At 58.6% G+C, this 19035-nt stretch overlaps 2 protein-coding genes across 3 annotated transcripts; one reads left to right on the forward strand and one right to left on the reverse strand.

Moving 5' to 3' along the window:
* Window positions 1–411: 411 nt before the first annotated feature.
* Window positions 412–15755, reverse strand: TMEM59 (transmembrane protein 59). The gene is made up of 8 exons (XM_072129156.1): window positions 15568–15755; window positions 12962–13067; window positions 10979–11073; window positions 10598–10750; window positions 10249–10330; window positions 10074–10170; window positions 9282–9390; window positions 412–2320 (listed from the first exon to the last, which is right to left on the reverse strand). The coding sequence occupies exons 1-8, from the start codon at window positions 15748–15750 to the stop codon at window positions 2165–2167; spliced, it is 981 nt and encodes a 326-aa protein (XP_071985257.1). The 5' UTR covers window positions 15751–15755; the 3' UTR covers window positions 412–2164.
* Window positions 15751–18607, forward strand: TCEANC2 (transcription elongation factor A N-terminal and central domain containing 2). 2 transcript variants are annotated; one of them, XR_011850520.1, is made up of 5 exons: window positions 15751–15972; window positions 16565–16706; window positions 17617–17810; window positions 17920–18208; window positions 18380–18607. XR_011850520.1 is itself a non-coding variant. In XM_072129157.1 (4 exons), exons 1-4 carry the CDS (start codon window positions 15859–15861, stop codon window positions 18109–18111), a joined length of 642 nt encoding a protein of 213 aa, XP_071985258.1. In that variant the 5' UTR covers window positions 15752–15858; the 3' UTR covers window positions 18112–18607. The 2 variants fall into 2 exon arrangements, 1 of the variants encoding a protein (XP_071985258.1); XM_072129157.1 differs by having other exon boundaries at window positions 15752–15972; window positions 17920–18607.
* Window positions 18608–19035: the final 428 nt, after the last annotated feature.

Below are 19035 nucleotides of genomic sequence, written 5' to 3' on the forward strand. Positions count from 1 at the left end.
CACTATGTACAAGGTGCTCAGCTCCTCCTTCTCTATAACATGCTGCCTGCAGATAGGACACAATGTACAATGTGCTCAGCTCCTCCTTCTCTATAACATGCTGCCTGCAGATAGGACACTATGTACAATCTGCTCAGCTCCTCCTGCTCTATAACATGCTGCCTGCAGATAGGACACAATGTACAATGTGCTCAGCTCCTCCTGCTCTATAACATGCCTCCTGCAGATAGGACACTATGTACAATCTGCTCAGCTCCTCTGCTCTATAACATGCTGCCTGCAGATAGGACACTATGTACACTGTGCTCAGCCCCCCTGCTCTATAACATGCTGCGTGTACATATGGTTCCTATTGATGAACAGGTTGTTGGTTTCTGTACACAGGGGAGAATAAGACATCAGAAACCTTCAGATTTTCTGATTTAATTTTTATTACAGGAAAACTGCAGAATAACAATTTCTTCTCCTTTCTTATAACAATTGGAAACTTGTTCATAAAAGCCGATTTCTGGTCTCGCCAACATTTCATGGATAAACCCGTTAGAGAAAGGTCCAGGCAGCCTCATCGGGTCAGCGCTGCCCCAGGTTCTGTGCACGTGACCCGCAGGCTGTGATACACATCAATGCGACAACCAGATGATAAATCCTAAAGGGGTTTGTAATTCTCAGACTGTGCGCTGGATATTTTATATTTGTTATCCAGAACCTCCATCCTTCTAGAAATCAATTATGAGCCAGAAGGGCTCTGGGGTGGGTTACCAGAGCCCCTCTGTGCTGTAGCTTCACAGGCTGTTACAGTGCGCAGGAGCACTTCCCCCTCCCCCACTGTGTGAGATTACAGCAGGCAAAGGGAAGTGCTGAGGAAAAAGGGGGAAATCAGTGTAACAGTCTGTGAAGCTGCAGTACACCCCCCAGAGCCCTTCAGGTTCATTAGCACAATTTTAAAAGTAGATTTTAGAAATAAGGAGGCCCTGGGTAGCAAATATAAGAAGATACGACAGTCACTGAGCCCAGATCTACGAGGACTGTCCCGGGTTTATCAGGATGGACTCCGAAATTATATTCCTTTAAGAAATCATCGCTGTGAGTGCGACATCTGCCCCTCCCGGTCAGTCAGCAGTCATACACTACAGCAGCAGGCACACAGCTCCACCCGTAGTGTAGTGGCCATCCCTGCTCACTGCAGGCACAGCGGCACCTGCACCCACACAGCGGATCGGAAGGTCCCGGGTGCCGCATTCTCATCAATAACATGGGTTATTCTGAGCTCAGCTCCGGGGCCGCACAACTCTCCAGCAGTGAAATGGTGAAATGGCAGCGATGTCCTGAGATTAGGAGACGTGACCCCCAGGAGGGGATCGGCCGCTCGGGTACAAGTCGCAGAAGACAAATAGCAAAGCAATCAAAGGGTTAACAATCTGTGCCCCGTCCCGTGGATAACTTGCTGATCGCTGGGGTCTCAGTGATGACCCCCCACAGATCACGACAACGGGGAGTCCGATGTGCCCCTGGAGCCCCTAAGACCCCCATGATCAGCGTGTTGGGCACCATCCTGCGCGGTGGGAAAACCCTCTAAGATAAATCTGGACACGTTTTGATTTGTGGCGGCGAGTCCCCCCATGAGAGTTGCGCCCCTCTAACCACAGGTTTGTACTGGGTGCCTCGGGGGTGACTGAGGGGGAGCCCACAAAGTGTTACCTAGAGCCTCCCTTTATGGGGGGAGTAAGAACTTTACTTTGGGGTCACACGTCTGCGGGGACCCCCCTAATAGAAGCGTCCGCTGCACATCAATGCTCGGCCCATCCTCAGAGCCAACGTGTCCATCGAGTCCTTCATAGTCACGCCCCACACCCAGGATAAGCTACAGATTCCGGCTGAGTCGCGATGCTCTGCGGTGCAGGACAGCACTGCCACAGAGATACGCTGCAAAGCCGTAAAGCAAGTCCTTCTAATGGTTAATAGCAGATGCACGGCAGGACGACCTACCTGCACAGAAGGAGCACAGCAGAGAGAATTAAGAAAGAACATTTTAGGAAACTACCCGCCCCCAAGGTGCAAAGATCCGGGATCCAAATCTAAATTATAATATAAAGTCCACGCGGGAGACTCCCCTGTCCCTGAGACCACCTAAGAATCCCCCCGGTGCGGAGGGGCCGGGGGCCGTCTAGATGGCGGATCTGGCCAGGTCCACTTTGGTAGGTAAAGGTCCAGCTTCTTCATCATCGCGGGGAAGACCATGGATGACTATGAGGGACGCGGGCGGATACTTGTGCAGCTTCTGCTCGCTCAGGGATTCCAGGTCTCCGTAGATGCTCAGTTTCTGGAAGATACAGATAATTTGACATGCTTTGTGCAGCGCTGCGTAATCTGTGTGCGCTATATAAATAAAGAATTATTATTATTATTATTATTATAATCCGGTTATTCTATACAAAACTAGGATATAGCATTATAAAAGGGGGACACGGACCCCAAAATCCTAAACCTGAACTCCTGATATAGGGCAGCGTTCCCTTGTGAGACTCCATGTCATGTGGAGCCCCCACCTGGTTGTGCAGGGGACAGCACCCAGCGCTATACAGGGAATCATGAGGGTAGACGATTGAGAAGCAGCGCTCCGGTATTTCCAGTGAATATAGTGCGACGTTTCGCCAATTCGATCGAGGCATTATCAAGCATCTTGGTGGAATAAAACCTTTGTATTCACTGGAAATACCGGAGTGCTGCTTCTCAATTGTCTACTACCATATATTGGGGTCACTGTCGGACCTCTTAAGAAGACCTGCACCCGAATATCTACATATACACGGTGCCGCTCAAAATACCCTATTTTGGGAATCATGAGGGGGTGTAGCCCCGAAACCTGCTCTGCGGCCCCCCCTGCTCGGGTCACATGACGTGTGATGCAAGGGCTCCCCTTATCACTGTGTAGTCAGGTAACCAGCACATGGATGAGGGGCCCCATGGCTCGGGTCACATGACGTGTTATGCAAGGGTTCCCCTTATCACTGTGTAGTCAGGTAACCAGCACATGGATGAGGGGCCCCATGGCTCGGGCCCCCCCCCACTCGGGTCACATGACGTGTGATGCAAGGGCTCCCCTTATCACTGTGTAGTCAGGTAACCGGTCTCTGAGCCGCCGGTGCCAGGACACAATGATAGGAGTCAAGGAAAACACAAAGACAACAAACCCCAGACCTAGGGACGTCCATTACACTTGGATCTGTCCAGGACACAAAATCTGAATGTAAATCTGTTTGATTTCAGGTCGTATTATAGATGGAGACAAGAGGCGACACGTGGACTACGAGGGGCGTCTGGTGGGGCTGAAGGTAAGAGCGGCCGATCGCTTGGGTGGTGTGCGGAGAAGGAAGGGGGCGAGACTGCCTGTCAATCACCCTGTGTGTGGGCGGAGTATCCAGGCCCCTCCCCGTCTCTCCTAACAGCCCCATCACCTCTCTCTTTATGATGAAGTTGCAGAATTCCCAGATTGCTTTGCTCTATGGAATACATTGTAGTCACTTTCATCGCTTCCTATCAGTTGTGTAGTCAGGGATCCTCCCCCTCCCCCCTGGCTATTACATGGCTGCAGGGTCCGCCCCCTCCCCCCCTGGCTATTACATCCCTGCAGGGTCCGCATCCTCCCCCCTGGCTGTTACATGGCTGCAGGGTCCGCCCCCTCCCCCCTGGCTATTACATGGCTGCAGGGTCCGCCCCCTCCCCCCTGGCTATTACATGGCTGCAGGGTCCGCCCCCTCCCCCCTGGCTATTACATGGCTGCAGGGTCCGCCCCCTCCCCCCTGGCTATTACATGGCTGCAGGGTCCGTATCCTCCCCCCTGGCTATTACATGGCTGCAGGGTCCGTATCCTCCCCCCTGGCTATTACATGGCTGCAGGGTCCGTATCCTCCCCCCTGGCTATTACATGGCTGCAGGGTCCGTATCCTCCCCCCTGGCTATTACATGGCTGCAGGGTCCGCCCCCTCCCCCCTGGCTATTACATGGCTGCAGGGTCCGTATCCTCCCCCTGGCTATTACATGGCTGCAGGGTCCGCCCCCTCCCCCTGGCTATTACATGGCTGCAGGGTCCGTATCCTCCCCCCTGGCTATTACATGGCTGCAGGGTCCGCCCCCTCCCCCCCTGGCTATTACATGGCTGCAGGGTCCGTATCCTCCCCCCTGGCTATTACATGGCTGCAGGGTCCGTATCCTCCCCCCTGGCTATTACATGGCTGCAGGGTCCGCCCCCTCCCCCCTGGCTATTACATGGCTGCAGGGTCCGCCCCCTCCCCCTGGCTATTACATGGCTGCAGGGTCCGTATCCTCCCCCTGGCTATTACATGGCTGCAGGGTCCGCCCCCTCCCCCTGGCTATTACATGGCTGCAGGGTCCGTATCCTCCCCCCTGGCTATTACATGGCTGCAGGGTCCGCCCCCTCCCCCCCTGGCTATTACATGGCTGCAGGGTCCGCCCCCTCCCCCCTGGCTATTACAAGGCTGCAGGGTCCGCCCCCTCCCCCCTGGCTATTACAAGGCTGCAGGGTCCGCCCCCTCCCCCCTGGCTATTACATGGCTGCAGGGTCCGCCCCCTCCCCCCTGGCTATTACATGGCTGCAGGGTCCGCCCCCTCCCCCTGGCTATTACATGGCTGCAGGGTCCGTATCCTCCCCCCTGGCTATTACATGGCTGCAGGGTCCGCCCCCTCCCCCCTGGCTATTACATGGCTGCAGGGTCCGCCCCCTCCCCCCTGGCTATTACATGGCTGCAGGGTCCGCCCCCTCCCCCTGGCTATTACATGGCTGCAGGGTCCGTATCCTCCCCCCTGGCTATTACATGGCTGCAGGGTCCGCCCCCTCCCCCCTGGCTATTACATGGCTGCAGGGTCCGCCCCCTCCCCCCTGGCTATTACATGGCTGCAGGGTCCGCCCCCTCCCCCCTGGCTGTTACATGGCTGCAGGGTCTGTATCCTCCCCCCTGGCTATTACATGGCTGCAGGGTCCGCCCCCTCCCCCCTGGCTGTTACATGGCTGCAGGGTCCGTATCCTCCCCCCTGGCTATTACATCCCTGCAGGGTCCGTATCCTCCCCCCTGGCTATTACATGGCTGCAGGGTCCGTATCCTCCCCCCTGGCTATTACATGGCTGCAGGGTCCGCCCCCTCCCCCCTGGCTGTTACATGGCTGCAGGGTCCGTATCCTCCCCCCTGGCTGTTACATGGCTGCAGGGTCCGTATCCTCCCCCCTGGCTATTACATGGCTGCAGGGTCCGTATCCTCCCCCCTGGCTATTACATGGCTGCAGGGTCCGTATCCTCCCCCCTGGCTATTACATGGCTGCAGGGTCTGTATCCTCCCCCCTGGCTGTTACATGGCTGCAGGGTCCGTATCCTCCCCCCTGGCTGTTACATGGCTGCAGGGTCCGTATCCTCCCCCCTGGCTGTTACATGGCTGCAGGGTCCGCCCCCTCCCCCCCTGGCTGTTACATGGCTGCAGGGTCCGTATCCTCCCCCCTGGCTGTTACATGGCTGCAGGGTCCGTATCCTCCCCCCTGGCTGTTACATGGCTGCAGGGTCCGTATCCTCCCCCCTGGCTATTACATGGCTGCAGGGTCCGTATCCTCCCCCCTGGCTATTACATGGCTGCAGGGTCCGTATCCTCCCCCCTGGCTGTTACATGGCTGCAGGGTCCGTATCCTCCCCCCTGGCTATTACATGGCTGCAGGGTCCGTATCCTCCCCCCTGGCCATTACATGGCTGCAGGGTCCGCCCCCTCCCCCCCTGGCTATTACATGGCTGCAGGGTCCGCCCCCTCCCCCCCTGGCTATTACATCCCTGCGGGGTCCGCATCCTCCCCCCTGGCTATTACATGGCTGCAGGGTCCGTATCCTCCCCCCTGGCTATTACATGGCTGCAGGGTCTGTATCCTCCCCCCTGGCTATTACATGGCTGCAGGGTCCGTATCCTCCCCCCTTGCTATTACATGGCTGCAGGGTCCGCCCCCTCCCCCCCTGGCTATTACATGGCTGCAGGGTCCGTATCCTCCCCCCCTGGCTATTACATGGCTGCAGGGTCCGCCCCCTCCCCCCCTGGCTATTACATGGCTGCAGGGTCCGTATCCTCCCCCCTGGCTATTACATGGCTGCAGGGTCCGCCCCCTCCCCCCCTGGCTATTACATGGCTGCAGGGTCCGTATCCTCCCCCCTGGCTATTACATGGCTGCAGGGTCCGTATCCTCCCCCCTGGCTATTACATCCCTGCAGGGTCCGTATCCTCCCCCCTGGCTATTACATGGCTGCAGGGTCCGTATCCTCCCCCCTGGCTATTACATGGCTGAAGGGTCCGCCCCCTCCCCCCCTGGCTATTACATGGCTGCAGGGTCCGTATCCTCCCCCCTGGCTATTACATGGCTGCAGGGTCCGCCCCCTCCCCCCCTGGCTATTACATGGCTGCAGGGTCCGTATCCTCCCCCCTGGCTATTACATGGCTGCAGGGTCTGTATCCTCCCCCCTGGCTGTTACATGGCTGCAGGGTCCGTATCCTCCCCCCTGGCTGTTACATGGCTGCAGGGTCCGTATCCTCCCCCCTGGCTATTACATGGCTGCAGGGTCCGTATCCTCCCCCCTGGCTGTTACATCCCTGCAGGGTCCGCATCCTCCCCCCTGGCTGTTACATGGCTGCAGGGTCCGTATCCTCCCCCCTGGCTATTACATGGCTGCAGGGTCCGCCCCCTCCCCCCTGGCTGTTACATGGCTGCAGGGTCCGCCCCCTCCCCCCTGGCTGTTACATGGCTGCAGGGTCCGTATCCTCCCCCCTGGCTATTACATGGCTGCAGGGTCCGTATCCTCCCCCCTGGCTATTACATGGCTGCAGGGTCCGTATCCTCCCCCCTGGCTATTACATGGCTGCAGGGTCCGTATCCTCCCCCCTGGCTATTACATGGCTGCAGGGTCCGTATCCTCCCCCCTGGCTATTACATGGCTGCAGGGTCCGTATCCTCCCCCCTGGCTGTTACATGGCTGCAGGGTCCGTATCCTCCCCCCTGGCTATTACATGGCTGCAGGGTCCGTATCCTCCCCCCTGGCTATTACATGGCTGCAGGGTCCGTATCCTCCCCCCTGGCTATTACATGGCTGCAGGGTCCGTATCCTCCCCCCTGGCCATTACATGGCTGCAGGGTCCGCCCCCTCCCCCCCTGGCTATTACATGGCTGCAGGGTCCGCCCCCTCCCCCCCTGGCTATTACATGGCTGCAGGGTCCGTATCCTCCCCCCTGGCTGCAGGGTCCGTATCCTCCCCCCTGGCCATTACATGGCTGCAGGGTCCGCCCCCTCCCCCCCTGGCTATTACATGGCTGCAGGGTCCGCCCCCTCCCCCCTGGCTATTACATGGCTGCAGGGTCCGTATCCTCCCCCCTGGCTATTACATGGCTGCAGGGTCCGTATCCTCCCCCCCTGGCTATTACATGGCTGCAGGGTCCGTATCCTCCCCCCTGGCTATTACATGGCTGCAGGGTCCGCCCCCTCCCCCCCTGGCTATTACATGGCTGCAGGGTCCGTATCCTCCCCCCCTGGCTATTACATCCCTGCAGGGTCCGCATCCTCCCCCCTGGCTGTTACATGGCTGCAGGGTCCGTATCCCCCCCCCTGGCTATTACATGGCTGCAGGGTCCGCCCCCTCCCCCCTGGCTGTTACATGGCTGCAGGGTCCGTATCCTCCCCCCTGGCTATTACATGGCTGCAGGGTCCGTATCCTCCCCCCTGGCTATTACATGGCTGCAGGGTCTGTATCCTCCCCCCTGGCTATTACATGGCTGCAGGGTCCGCCCCCTCCCCCCTGGCTATTACATGGCTGCAGGGTCCGCCCCCTCCCCCCCTGGCTATTACATGGCTGCAGGGTCCGTATCCTCCCCCCCTGGCTATTACATCCCTGCAGGGTCCGCATCCTCCCCCCTGGCTGTTACATGGCTGCAGGGTCCGTATCCTCCCCCCTGGCTATTACATGGCTGCAGGGTCCGCCCCCTCCCCCTGGCTATTACATGGCTGCAGGGTCCGTATCCTCCCCCCTGGCTATTACATGGCTGCAGGGTCCGCCCCCTCCCCCCTGGCTGTTACATGGCTGCAGGGTCCGTATCCTCCCCCCTGGCTATTACATGGCTGCAGGGTCCGTATCCTCCCCCCTGGCTATTACATGGCTGCAGGGTCCGCCCCCTCCCCCCCTGGCTATTACATGGCTGCAGGGTCCGTATCCTCCCCCCTGGCTATTACATGGCTGCAGGGTCCGCCCCCTCCCCCCCTGGCTATTACATGGCTGCAGGGTCCGTATCCTCCCCCCCTGGCTATTACATCCCTGCAGGGTCCGCATCCTCCCCCCTGGCTGTTACATGGCTGCAGGGTCCGTATCCTCCCCCCTGGCTATTACATGGCTGCAGGGTCTGTATCCTCCCCCCTGGCTGTTACATGGCTGCAGGGTCCGTATCCTCCCCCCTGGCTGTTACATGGCTGCAGGGTCCGTATCCTCCCCCCTGGCTATTACATGGCTGCAGGGTCCGTATCCTCCCCCCTGGCTATTACATGGCTGCAGGGTCTGTATCCTCCCCCCTGGCTATTACATGGCTGCAGGGTCCGCCCCCTCCCCCCTGGCTATTACATGGCTGCAGGGTCCGCCCCCTCCCCCCCTGGCTATTACATGGCTGCAGGGTCCGCCCCCTCCCCCCTGGCTATTACATGGCTGCAGGGTCCGCCCCCTCCCCCCCTGGCTATTACATGGCTGCAGGGTCCGCCCCCTCCCCCCTGGCTATTACATGGCTGCAGGGTCCGCCCCTCCCCCCCTGGCTATTACATGGCTGCAGGGTCCGTATCCTCCCCCCCCTGGCTATTACATCCCTGCAGGGTCCGCATCCTCCCCCCTGGCTGCAGGGTCCGTATCCTCCCCCCTGGCTATTACATGGCTGCAGGGTCCGCCCCCTCCCCCCTGGCTGTTACATGGCTGCAGGGTCCGCCCCCTCCCCCCTGGCTATTACATGGCTGCAGGGTCCGTATCCTCCCCCCTGGCTATTACATGGCTGCAGGGTCCGCCCCCTCCCCCCTGGCTATTACATGGCTGCAGGGTCCGCATCCTCCCCCCTGGCTGTTACATGGCTGCAGGGTCCGTATCCTCCCCCCTGGCTATTACATGGCTGCAGGGTCCGCCCCCTCCCCCCTGGCTATTACATGGCTGCAGGGTCCGTATCCTCCCCCCTGGCTATTACATGGCTGCAGGGTCCGTATCCTCCCCCATCCCTGGATTACCTCCGGAGGAATGTACTGATCCGATGCGGTGGCCACTGTGGCACAACAAATCCAGAGCAGAACCAGGATGGACAGGAGCAGAGTCGCCGTCACGAGCCAGCTGGAGTTCCTGAAGAAGGAGAGAACACAAGTGTTACTATAGCGGCCGCCATTACTGGACCGGTGCTGGACACGGACGTATTCTGCCTCATACAGCAGAGAAGGAACCACCAGGTGACACATGGACCTGGGAGATTACACACCAGGATGACAGCCTGTAACACTTACAGAGCCCCTGAGGCTCATTTGCATACCGTCCTCCATGGTAGGTGATAGGAGACGCGTCCGATTAAGAAGCTGCTCCGGACACGATTATTAGTCTGAGCCTCGGATGTTCATTTACTCCCCCGTCCGTCTCCTACTCTAAGCTGTGGACAGTCGGGACTGAATATGATAACATAAGGCTAAACAGAGAACCCCCCACCCAAAATACGATCAGAATAATAAACAGTGAGACCTCTTTCAGCAGACCGCCCAATTTTGCACTAAAACCCTTTAAAGGGGAGGTCTGCTCATAGCGGCAGCTTCCATAGAGAATAATGGGGGGGGGTCTTCTGGAGAGGTTCACTGCTCCCTCCTACTGCTATATCCAGGGGCAGGGGCCATCAGGCAGTAGATGATCAGAATGCAGGAGCCTCTTGTCTTTATAAGGCGCTGACAGAGCACATGCACGCTCATCCTAGCCCGGGGTGCGTGTGCATTGGGCCCAGACATCCACGTGTCCTCCTATCAGTCCTGCAGTCATGGTCTTACATGGAGAAACACTTCATGATGCCTTCCCCTCCTTCCAGCTCCAGGATCCCGGCTCTCTGTCTCCACAGCTCCTCGCCGGCTCCATCTCTTCCATCTGCTGCAGAGTAAAACAAGATGATTTCTCCGTCCTCAGACACGGAGACGATTCTCAGGTGAGAACGCGCTTCATACTTACAGGGAACGGCGTCCAGCATGTGGCCTCTGGCCGCGGGGTCTTCTGGCCGCAGAGGGGGCATCTGCTGGATCTCTGGCTCAGACTGAACCAAAGACAAAGAAAATGTGTAATAATCCAGAAGCGGATAAGTGGCTTCAGCACAGACTAAGGTCTCATTCACACAACCGTAGGAGGACCAATAGGAGCCCCCATAGGCCGGCAATGGGAGGACATACATCAGTGTGAACGCAGACTAAACGTGATCCACCTGAATAATGGAGGAGAAAGGAAGGACCGGACATACTAAACCCCAACATGTCCCGTCCGCTATTCCTATAGTAAGGACCGGGCCCTGGCGCTGGGCACCCACCTGCACTACGAGGATGTGGCCGTTATCAGCTTGGATGAAGAAGGTCCAGGAGGAGCTCACGAGGTTCTGTGTGGAGTCCATCATGTCGCTCCAGAAAGCTCGGACCATGGTGAGAGGAAAGAGGAGATGGATCCGGGGCATCAGGTCAGAGAGCTGCAGGGAGAAGGAATCCGCCATTACCGTGACGTCTCATGAATGGGGTAAATTGTGTCACATTAAAGGGATCCTACGACAACCCCTTTATGTCAGAGCCACTGAATTTGGGGTCCCCATAGCAGCCAGGAATGAAGCAGACGGAACGGGGGAGCATTTTACTGTTATTATTACACATCTTTTTTGGCCGCCCCTTTAACCCCATCCTGCTGGACAGAGGGCACCCACCTCCTCTTGTCTCTTCTCTGCGAAGGGCATCTGGCTGTGGCACCCCAGGACGCAGGCGTACTGCTCACTGGACTGCGGGTAGGCTTCATTACAAGCTGTGGAGGGACAGCAGGAGAAGACATTACTGCATGAGAAGTGACCAAATCTTTCTCTATGTTATTAATCTCCTGCTGTCTGATGGTGTATGACCCCCCCCCCCCCCCCCCCCTCCCCTCAGCTGCATAACTATCCTAATTATACATATATACATTATATATATGCTGGGAGTCATACTGGGAGTACTGTCATCATGTACAGGGGGGCCCAGGAGGAGGCAGTGACCCCCCAGCTTCATAGAGGACTATAGGTGACTGATGCTGGGAGTCACTGCAGCCTCAGGATCACTGTCCCATACTGTCATCATGTACAGGGGGGTCCCAGGAGGAGGCAGTGACCCCCCAGCTTCATAGAGGACTATAGGTGACTGATGCTGGGAGTCACTGCAGCCTCAGGATCACTGTCCCATACTGTCATCATGTACAGGGGGGTCCCAGGAGGAGGCAGTGACCCCCCAGCTTCATAGATGACTATAGGTGACTGATGCTGGGAGTCACTGCAGCCTCGGGATCACTGTCCCATACTGTCATCATGTACAGGGGGGGGGGGGATGTAAAAGGAGGAGGCAGTGACCCCCCAGCTTCATAGAGGACTATAGGTGACTGATGCTGGGAGTCACTGTAGCCTCAGGATCACTGTCCCATACTGTCATCATGTACAGGGGGGTCCCAGGAGGAGGCAGTGACCCCCCAGCTTCATAGATGACTATAGGTGACTGATGCTGGGAGTCACTGCAGCCTCGGGATCACTGTCCCATACTGTCATCATGTACAGGGGGGGGGGATGTACCAGGAGGAGGCAGTGACCCCCCAGCTTCATAGAGGACTATAGGTGACTGATGCTGGGAGTCACTGCAGCCTCGGGATCACTGTCCCATACTGTCATCATGTACAGGGGGGGGGGGATGTACCAGGAGGAGGCAGTGACCCCCCAGCTTCATAGAGGACTATAGGTGACTGATGCTGGGAGTCACTGCAGCCTCGGGATCACTGTCCCATACTGTCATCATGTACAGGGGGGGCCCAGGAGGAGGCAGTGACCCCCCCAGCTTCATAGAGGACTATAGGTGACTGATGCTGGGAGTCACTGCAGCCTCAGGATCACTGTCCCATACTGTCATCATGTACAGGGGGGTCCCAGGAGGAGGCAGTGACCCCCCAGCTTCATAGAGGACTATAGGTGACTGATGCTGGGAGTCACTGCAGCCTCAGGATCACTGTCCCATACTGTCATGTACAGGGGGTCCCAGGAGGAGGCAGTGACCCCCAGCTTCATAGGGACTATAGGTGACTGATGCTGGAGTCACTGCAGCCTCAGGATCACTGTCCCATACTGTCATCATGTACAGGGGGGTCCCAGGAGGAGGCAGTGACCCCCCAGCTTCATAGAGGACTATAGGTGACTGATGCTGGGAGTCACTGCAGCCTCAGGATCACTGTCCCATACTGTCATGTACAGGGGGTCCCAGGAGGAGGCAGTGACCCCCAGCTTCATAGAGGACTATAGGTGACTGATGCTGGGAGTCACTGCAGCCTCAGGATCACTGTCCCATACTGTCATCATGTACAGGGGGGCCCAGGAGGAGGCAGTGACCCCCCCAGCTTCATAGAGGACTATAGGTGACTGATGCTGGGAGTCACTGCAGCCTCAGGATCACTGTCCCATACTGTCATCATGTACAGGGGGGGCCCAGGAGGAGGCAGTGACCCCCCAGCTTCATAGATAACTATAGGTGACTGTGATGCCAGGAGTCAAGGTCCAGTATTTTGGTCCAGTAAATATATCAGACATATGGATTGTGTTTTCCTGGACCAGTCTGAGGGTGCATGTCCCAATAATCACTAGGTCTGTTTTCTCTTAGCGCCATTTCTCTGTCCGGGGCTTCACCTGATTCACATTCGGTCTTTGTTTTGTTCAAGTCGTCGCCTTCAGCAGCAAATTGGCAAATGGAAAACAGACGACAACCTCTGTGACAGGCGAAGAGCTCCTCCTCCTGCGGAGAGAAGACAAGGTGAGGGGGGCACATCCCATAATCATGGGGGTCCTCCTCCTACGGAGAGAAGACACGGTGAGGGGGCACATCCCATAATCATGGGGGTCCTCCTCCTGCAGAGAGAAGACAAGGTGAGGGGGCACATCCCATAATCATGGGGGTCCTCCTCCTACGGAGAGAAGACAAGGTGAGGGGGGCACATCCCATAATCATGGGGGTCCTCCTCCTGCAGAGAGAAGACAAGGTGAGGGGGGCACATCCCATAATCATGGGGGTCCTCCTCCTGCAGAGAGAAGACAAGGTGAGGGGGCACATCCCATAATCATGGGGGTCCTCCTCCTGCGGAGAGAAGACAAGGTGAGGGGGCACATCCCATAATCATGGGGGTCCTCCTCCTGCAGAGAGAAGACAAGGTGAGGGGGGCACATCCCATAATCATGGGGGTCCTCCTCCTGCAGAGAGAAGACAAGGTGAGGGGGCACATCCCATAATCATGGGGGTCCTCCTCCTGCGGAGAGAAGACAAGGTGAGGGGGGCACATCCCATAATCGTGTATGATTGGGGAGCAGGGTTCAGATACTAATAGTCTATCCTGAGAATACACCATCAGACTATAGACAAAACCTAAACATCCCCTTTAAACAGGCGCAGCTGTTAGGGGCCCTGTGGCCTGGGTGCGCGCGGGGCCCTGTGGCCTGGGTGCGCGCGGGGCCCTGTGGCCTGGGTGCGCGCGGGGCCCTGTGGCCTGGGTGCGCGCGGGCCCTGTGGCCTGGGTGCGCGCGGGGCCCTGTGGCCTGGGTGCGCGCGGGGCCCCTGTGGCCTGGGTGCGCGCGGGCCCTGTGGCCTGGGTGCGCGCGGGGCCCTGTGGCCTGGGTGCGCGCGGGGCCCTGTGGCCTGGGTGCGCGCGGGGCCCTGTGGCCTGGGTGCGCGCGGGGCCCTGTGGCCTGGGTGCGCGCGGGGCCCTGTGGCCTGGGTGCGCGCGGGGCCCTGTGGCCTGGGTGCGCGCGGGGCCCTGTGGCCTGGGTGCGCGCGGGGCCCTGTGGCCTGGGTGCGCGCGGGGCCCTGTGGCCTGGGTGCGCGCGGGGCCCTGTGGCCTGGGTGCGCGCGGGGCCCTGTGGCCTGGGTGCGCGCGGGGCCCTGTGGCCTGGGTGCGCGCGGGGCCCTGTGGCCTGGGTGCGCGCGGGGCCCTGTGGCCTGGGTGCGCGCGGGGCCCTGTGGCCTGGGTGCGCGCGGGGCCCTGTGGCCTGGGTGCGCGCGGGGCCCTGTGGCCTGGGTGCGCGCGGGGCCCTGTGGCCTGGGTGCGCGCGGGGCCTGTGGCCTGGGTGCGCGCGGGGCCCTGTGGCCTGGGTGCGCGCGGGGCCCTGTGGCCTGGGTGCGCGCGGGGCCCTGTGGCCTGGGTGCGCGCGGGGCCCTGTGGCCTGGGTGCGCGCGGGGCCCTGTGGCCTGGGTGCGCGCGGGGCCCTGTGGCCTGGGTGCCGCGGGGCCCTGTGGCCTGGGTGCGCGCGGGGCCCTGTGGCCTGGGTGCGCGCGGGGCCCTGTGGCCTGGGTGCGCGCGGGGCCCTGTGGCCTGGGTGCGCGCGGGCCCTGTGGCCTGGGTGCGCGCGGGCCCTGTGCCTGGGTGCGCGCGGGCCTGTGGCCTGGGTGCGCGCGGGGCCCTGTGGCCTGGGTGCGCGCGGGGCCCTGTGGCCTGGGTGCGCGCGGGGCCCTGTGGCCTGGGTGCGCGCGGGGCCCTGTGGCCTGGGTGCGCGCGGGGCCCTGTGGCCTGGGTGCGCGCGGGGCCCTGTGGCCTGGGTGCGCGCGGGGCCCTGTGGCCTGGGTGCGCGCGGGGCCCTGTGGCGGAGGGTGATTCCAGTCTTCGAGCCCCCGGCTGGTTACAGAGAGTAATAGCATATGACAGGAGCGAGCGTCTGCAGGATGTAACGCTGGAAGAACCGGATCCGCTGCTCCGTCCTCTGCAGACGCCATGTGACCTGTGACAGCAGCAGGACACCGGGGGAGCAGGACGCACCGGGGGGGGGGGGGAGCAGGACGCACCGGGGGAGCAGGACGCACCGGGGGAGCAGGACGCACCGGGGGGGGGGGGGGGGGGGGGGGGGAGCACCGACACCTCGGGGCTTATTCACACACAGCACGGATACCCGTAGTATACATCCACATTTCGCAGTCCTGGGGCCCCTGTGTCTTATCATGGGGTCACTCAGCCGCCATCATAGTCCTCTACTACAAGCTAAACCCAGCTTTCCCACAATCCTGACAGTCGTGTGAGGACCATTATCCCAATGTCTGATCATTACATGCAGCTCTGGGGCCTCCAGGACCTCCCGGGAATGTACGGATAACGTCAGGATATGGACGGGGATGGGAAGTACCGGGAGGAATGACAGAGGAGCAGGAGGCACCAGGAGGGGCTGCAGTGCATGCAGGGTGACAGGCTGATAACAGAGAGCACTAGCCGGGCCTGGGTGGAGGCGGGGCGCTGGGCTCCTTATCCGGTACTTACCTCCGGGTAGGTGTGTAGGGGGTAGGTGCCCTCGCAGACCTGATGACAGGACGAGCTGTCCCCCAGGGCGGTCTCCAGGGACCCCCGAACCCCCAAAGTACAACATAGCAACAGCGCAAACCCGCACAACAGCCGCGCGGCCGCCATCTTTCTCCTCCCAACTGATAACCTCGAAGTCAACATCCGGAGTGGGAGGTCCGCCGGAGCCCCGCCCACACAGAGTGTTTACCTACGTCATCAGCGCGCGCCTCTGTACGGAACCAGGAAGAGATTGTACGGAAAAGCAGTAACATGGACAGATTCGTGATCAGGAACCCCAAACCCCGGGAAGCAGAAGATGGGAAGGACACAAGGAGGGGGAGGACGAAGGCGGCCACGGGGCAGGCAACGCTGCACTCCTTAAAGGTGACTCCCTGCTGTGTGGCATGCTGGGACTTGTAGTCACACGGCAAAATGCAGCATCCGGGGACCTCTGGGGCCTGGAGTCTAATAGCAGCCACATGGCTAGAGAGGGGGCCACATGCTGGGGCTTGTGGTCCCTTAGTAGCCACATGGCTAGGGATGGTGGTGCTTGTTGGGACTTGTAGTTCCACGCCGGGGCCACATAGCTGAAGTTTGCATGCGGGACTTGTAGTTCTCCGGCCGCATGCTGGGGCTTGTAGTTCTCCGCTCGCACGCTGAGGCTTGTAGTCCTTTAGTAGCCACATAGCTGAGGTTTGCATGCTGGGGCTTGTAGTTCTCCTCTAGGATCTGTGGACTCGTCGTGGTCCATCGTGTTCTCCATCTCATCTCTTGGATGTCAGTGCAGTACACAGAACATGTAACGCCTGATTTCACCTGCGGGGGCGCTGCAGGGAGTCCCTACTTCTCCAGGTTTCCTGCAGCTGACCTCTGAGGGTGTCGGCAGTCGGATGCTTTGGGGTCTGCGGGGGTAAGCGGGGCCCCCTGCATTGGCTGCAGGACCTCTGCCGGTCCTGACTTCTTCTTCCTCCTCCAGAGAGTTGTGGTTCTGGAAGATATAAAGAGATGGAAATGTATCCTGGAGCTTCCCCACCAAACCACAGAGAACCTGACAGACGCCCTGACACAGCTAAAGAAGAAGATCCCGTCAGAGGAAGTGATCCGCTCCACCAGGATAGGTGACTGGTCCTGTAATATCTAATCATTTATGTGTCTCCATGGTAACAGACTACAAACACCAAGGTGTAGTCTGACCCTGCAGCTGAGCTCCCATCTGTCCAGAGCGGGGGTGACGGGGGGGATGGGGCTACAGGGGTTTATATACATTGCAATGTTCTGGAGTCTCCTTTTATTTTGGATCCTTTGCTTGCACAGTGTGAAGGAGTCGCTGTTATGGAGCTGCACTTGGGTCAGGAGGGTTGGGTGTAACCTCGGGCCCCCAGTCCCATCTTAAAGGGATTGACCTGGAATTTCTGTGGTAGAGGAAACGCGGCTCCCATTCACTTTCAACTTTCTCATCAGTATGGAGGAGGATAAGGAGAGAAATTCCTGGCCAATCCCTTTAAGAGTGCCCTCTGCTGTAAAGAGGTAACGCTGCACTGCAAAGCATCAGCAGGATCCTATAGGACATTATAGAGAAGCACTTAGGGTAAGATAGAAACTTACTCTTATCTCCAGCAGCCTCGGCTCTTACTCACTGCTTTCCCTCTGTTATCTCATTCCTCTGATGTCACTTCGAGGTATATTTCAGGTTGGTGCCTCTTACGGAGGACAGGGAGGGGGGAAAGATCCGGACACGTGGAGACAGAGGATATAGTGTAGGGGACTATAATAATAATGATAATGCTTTCTTATAACTGGCTGTTTGGTTTGTGACCGTTTAGAGGGTTTGTCTTATTAGATTTGTTAAAACGTGGAGACTTTCCTCCCCAAACAGCGCCCCCCTCCTGTCCCAGGATGTTATGGGGTACTACAGCTAAGCTCTATACACGTGAATGGGGCTTAGCCGCAGTACCATGCACAACCTGTAGACGAGGGTGGCGCTGTTATGGTAAGAGCCGGGACTGACGGTCTGTGCTCCGCTTACAGGGGAGGCCGTGGAGAACTTGCAGATCCACCATGACACAGAGGTATCCAAACTGGCGAAGGAAGTGCACAGCCAATGGGAGACCTTCATACAGGAGCAGCGGTGCAGGCCGACCATAGAGGTGAGGAGCGACGCCGCAACGGAGAAACTGCGCAGCAACGCCCGGAGGATGCTGAGCCAAGCCTTGGACAAGGAGGTAAGAGCATCCGTCACATGACCCAGTCCAGATCTGCGGGCGCTGAGGGTCATGTGACCGGTGACACAGATGCATCCTCAGCGCCGTCTCTCTCCTCCGCGTCCTGCAGGGCGGCGACTCTTTGGCCGAGTGCATTGAGCGAGAGGTTTTCCACCAGAGCTCCAGACTCATCAGCGCCCCCTACAGGAGGACGGTGCGCGCCCTGGTGTTCGCCCTCAAGCATAAAGCGGAGATCCGGACACAAGTAACAGACGGACACTTACCTGTCAACCAACTGGTGAAGAGTCATAAGAAGTCCTGACCCCACCAGGACCATAGAGCGGACTACTATCCCCATCATGTGCAGCCAGTGTATATGTGTGATCAGACCTTGTGTAGCAGCACTGTGACTTCTCCAAGTGCACTGGGGGCGTGTCCTCACACTGCTGTGCTCTGTGCTACTCCTCAGCTCCTCCTTCCTGCTTTGATTGAGTATAGTAACATTGAATCAGAAACCTGTTACAGTTTTTCCTAAGAGGGGAGGGGCAGCTGAGAGCACAGAGCACAGCAGTGTGAGGACACGCCCCCAGTGCACTGGGAGAAGCTACAATCCTGGAATATAAATCCGTAAGTCACAATCCTGCTGCTACTATCAAGATACACAAAGGTCCGGTTACACATCCCACCAGGGACAATACCTGCCAAATCTGCTGTGAAATCGGAGCCACGTTTTCTAGGGAAACTTTTTAGTGATTGTCATGTTTTCCTGTATTTTTATTCTTTTACAGATATTTTTATAATAAAATGAAGATGGAATACAGTGTTTTGTTGGATGGTGAAAGGTTTTGGGCCGGTGATGGAGCAGGGGATCAGTGGTGTCTACTATAGAGGGGATGGGGGTGTGAGGATTGGTGGTCCCCATCATCAGGGACCCCATAGAGACCCCATAGTGACCCCTCCACCTGCTGCGGGTCAATAATAACTGCAGATTTCAATGCACCGGAGCCTCGGATTGGGGGGGATCCCGGGCTGCGAGCATTCACAGAAGTGGTAAGTGTTATGTGCGCCCTCCCCCCCTTCTAATGTAAAAGAGTCATATTTGTCTGAGACGGGTCACCTTTCGAGGCTGCAGGGGGAGGGTATTATCAGAGGCCTTTATCTTTAGTTCTATAGCACCTGGTAACCCGCTGCTGGTGTCATGGTAACGATAACAATTTCATGTTTCACATCTTCAATATGGCACCCA

This window comes from Engystomops pustulosus, chromosome 10, assembly GCF_040894005.1.
Source record: "Engystomops pustulosus chromosome 10, aEngPut4.maternal, whole genome shotgun sequence".
In the NCBI taxonomy this organism is placed as follows: domain Eukaryota; kingdom Metazoa; phylum Chordata; class Amphibia; order Anura; family Leptodactylidae; genus Engystomops; species Engystomops pustulosus.

Coding starts and splice junctions, on each gene's coding strand:
- TCEANC2 (XM_072129157.1), top strand. CDS start 15,859: ATGGACAGATTCGTGATCAGGAACCCCAAACCCCGGGAAGCAGAAGAT. Junction 15,973..16,564: donor CAACGCTGCACTCCTTAAAG/GTGACTCCCTGC, acceptor TTCCTCCTCCAG/AGAGTTGTGGTTCTGGAAGA. Junction 17,811..17,919: donor GCCAAGCCTTGGACAAGGAG/GTAAGAGCATCC, acceptor CGCGTCCTGCAG/GGCGGCGACTCTTTGGCCGA.
- TMEM59 (XM_072129156.1), bottom strand. CDS start 15,750: ATGTTGACTTCGAGGTTATCAGTTGGGAGGAGAAAGATGGCGGCCGCG. Junction 10,171..10,248: donor CATGCTGGACGCCGTTCCCT/GTAAGTATGAAG, acceptor TTTACTCTGCAG/CAGATGGAAGAGATGGAGCC. Junction 2,321..9,281: donor ATCAGTACATTCCTCCGGAG/GTAATCCAGGGA, acceptor TGTATCTTCCAG/AAACTGAGCATCTACGGAGA.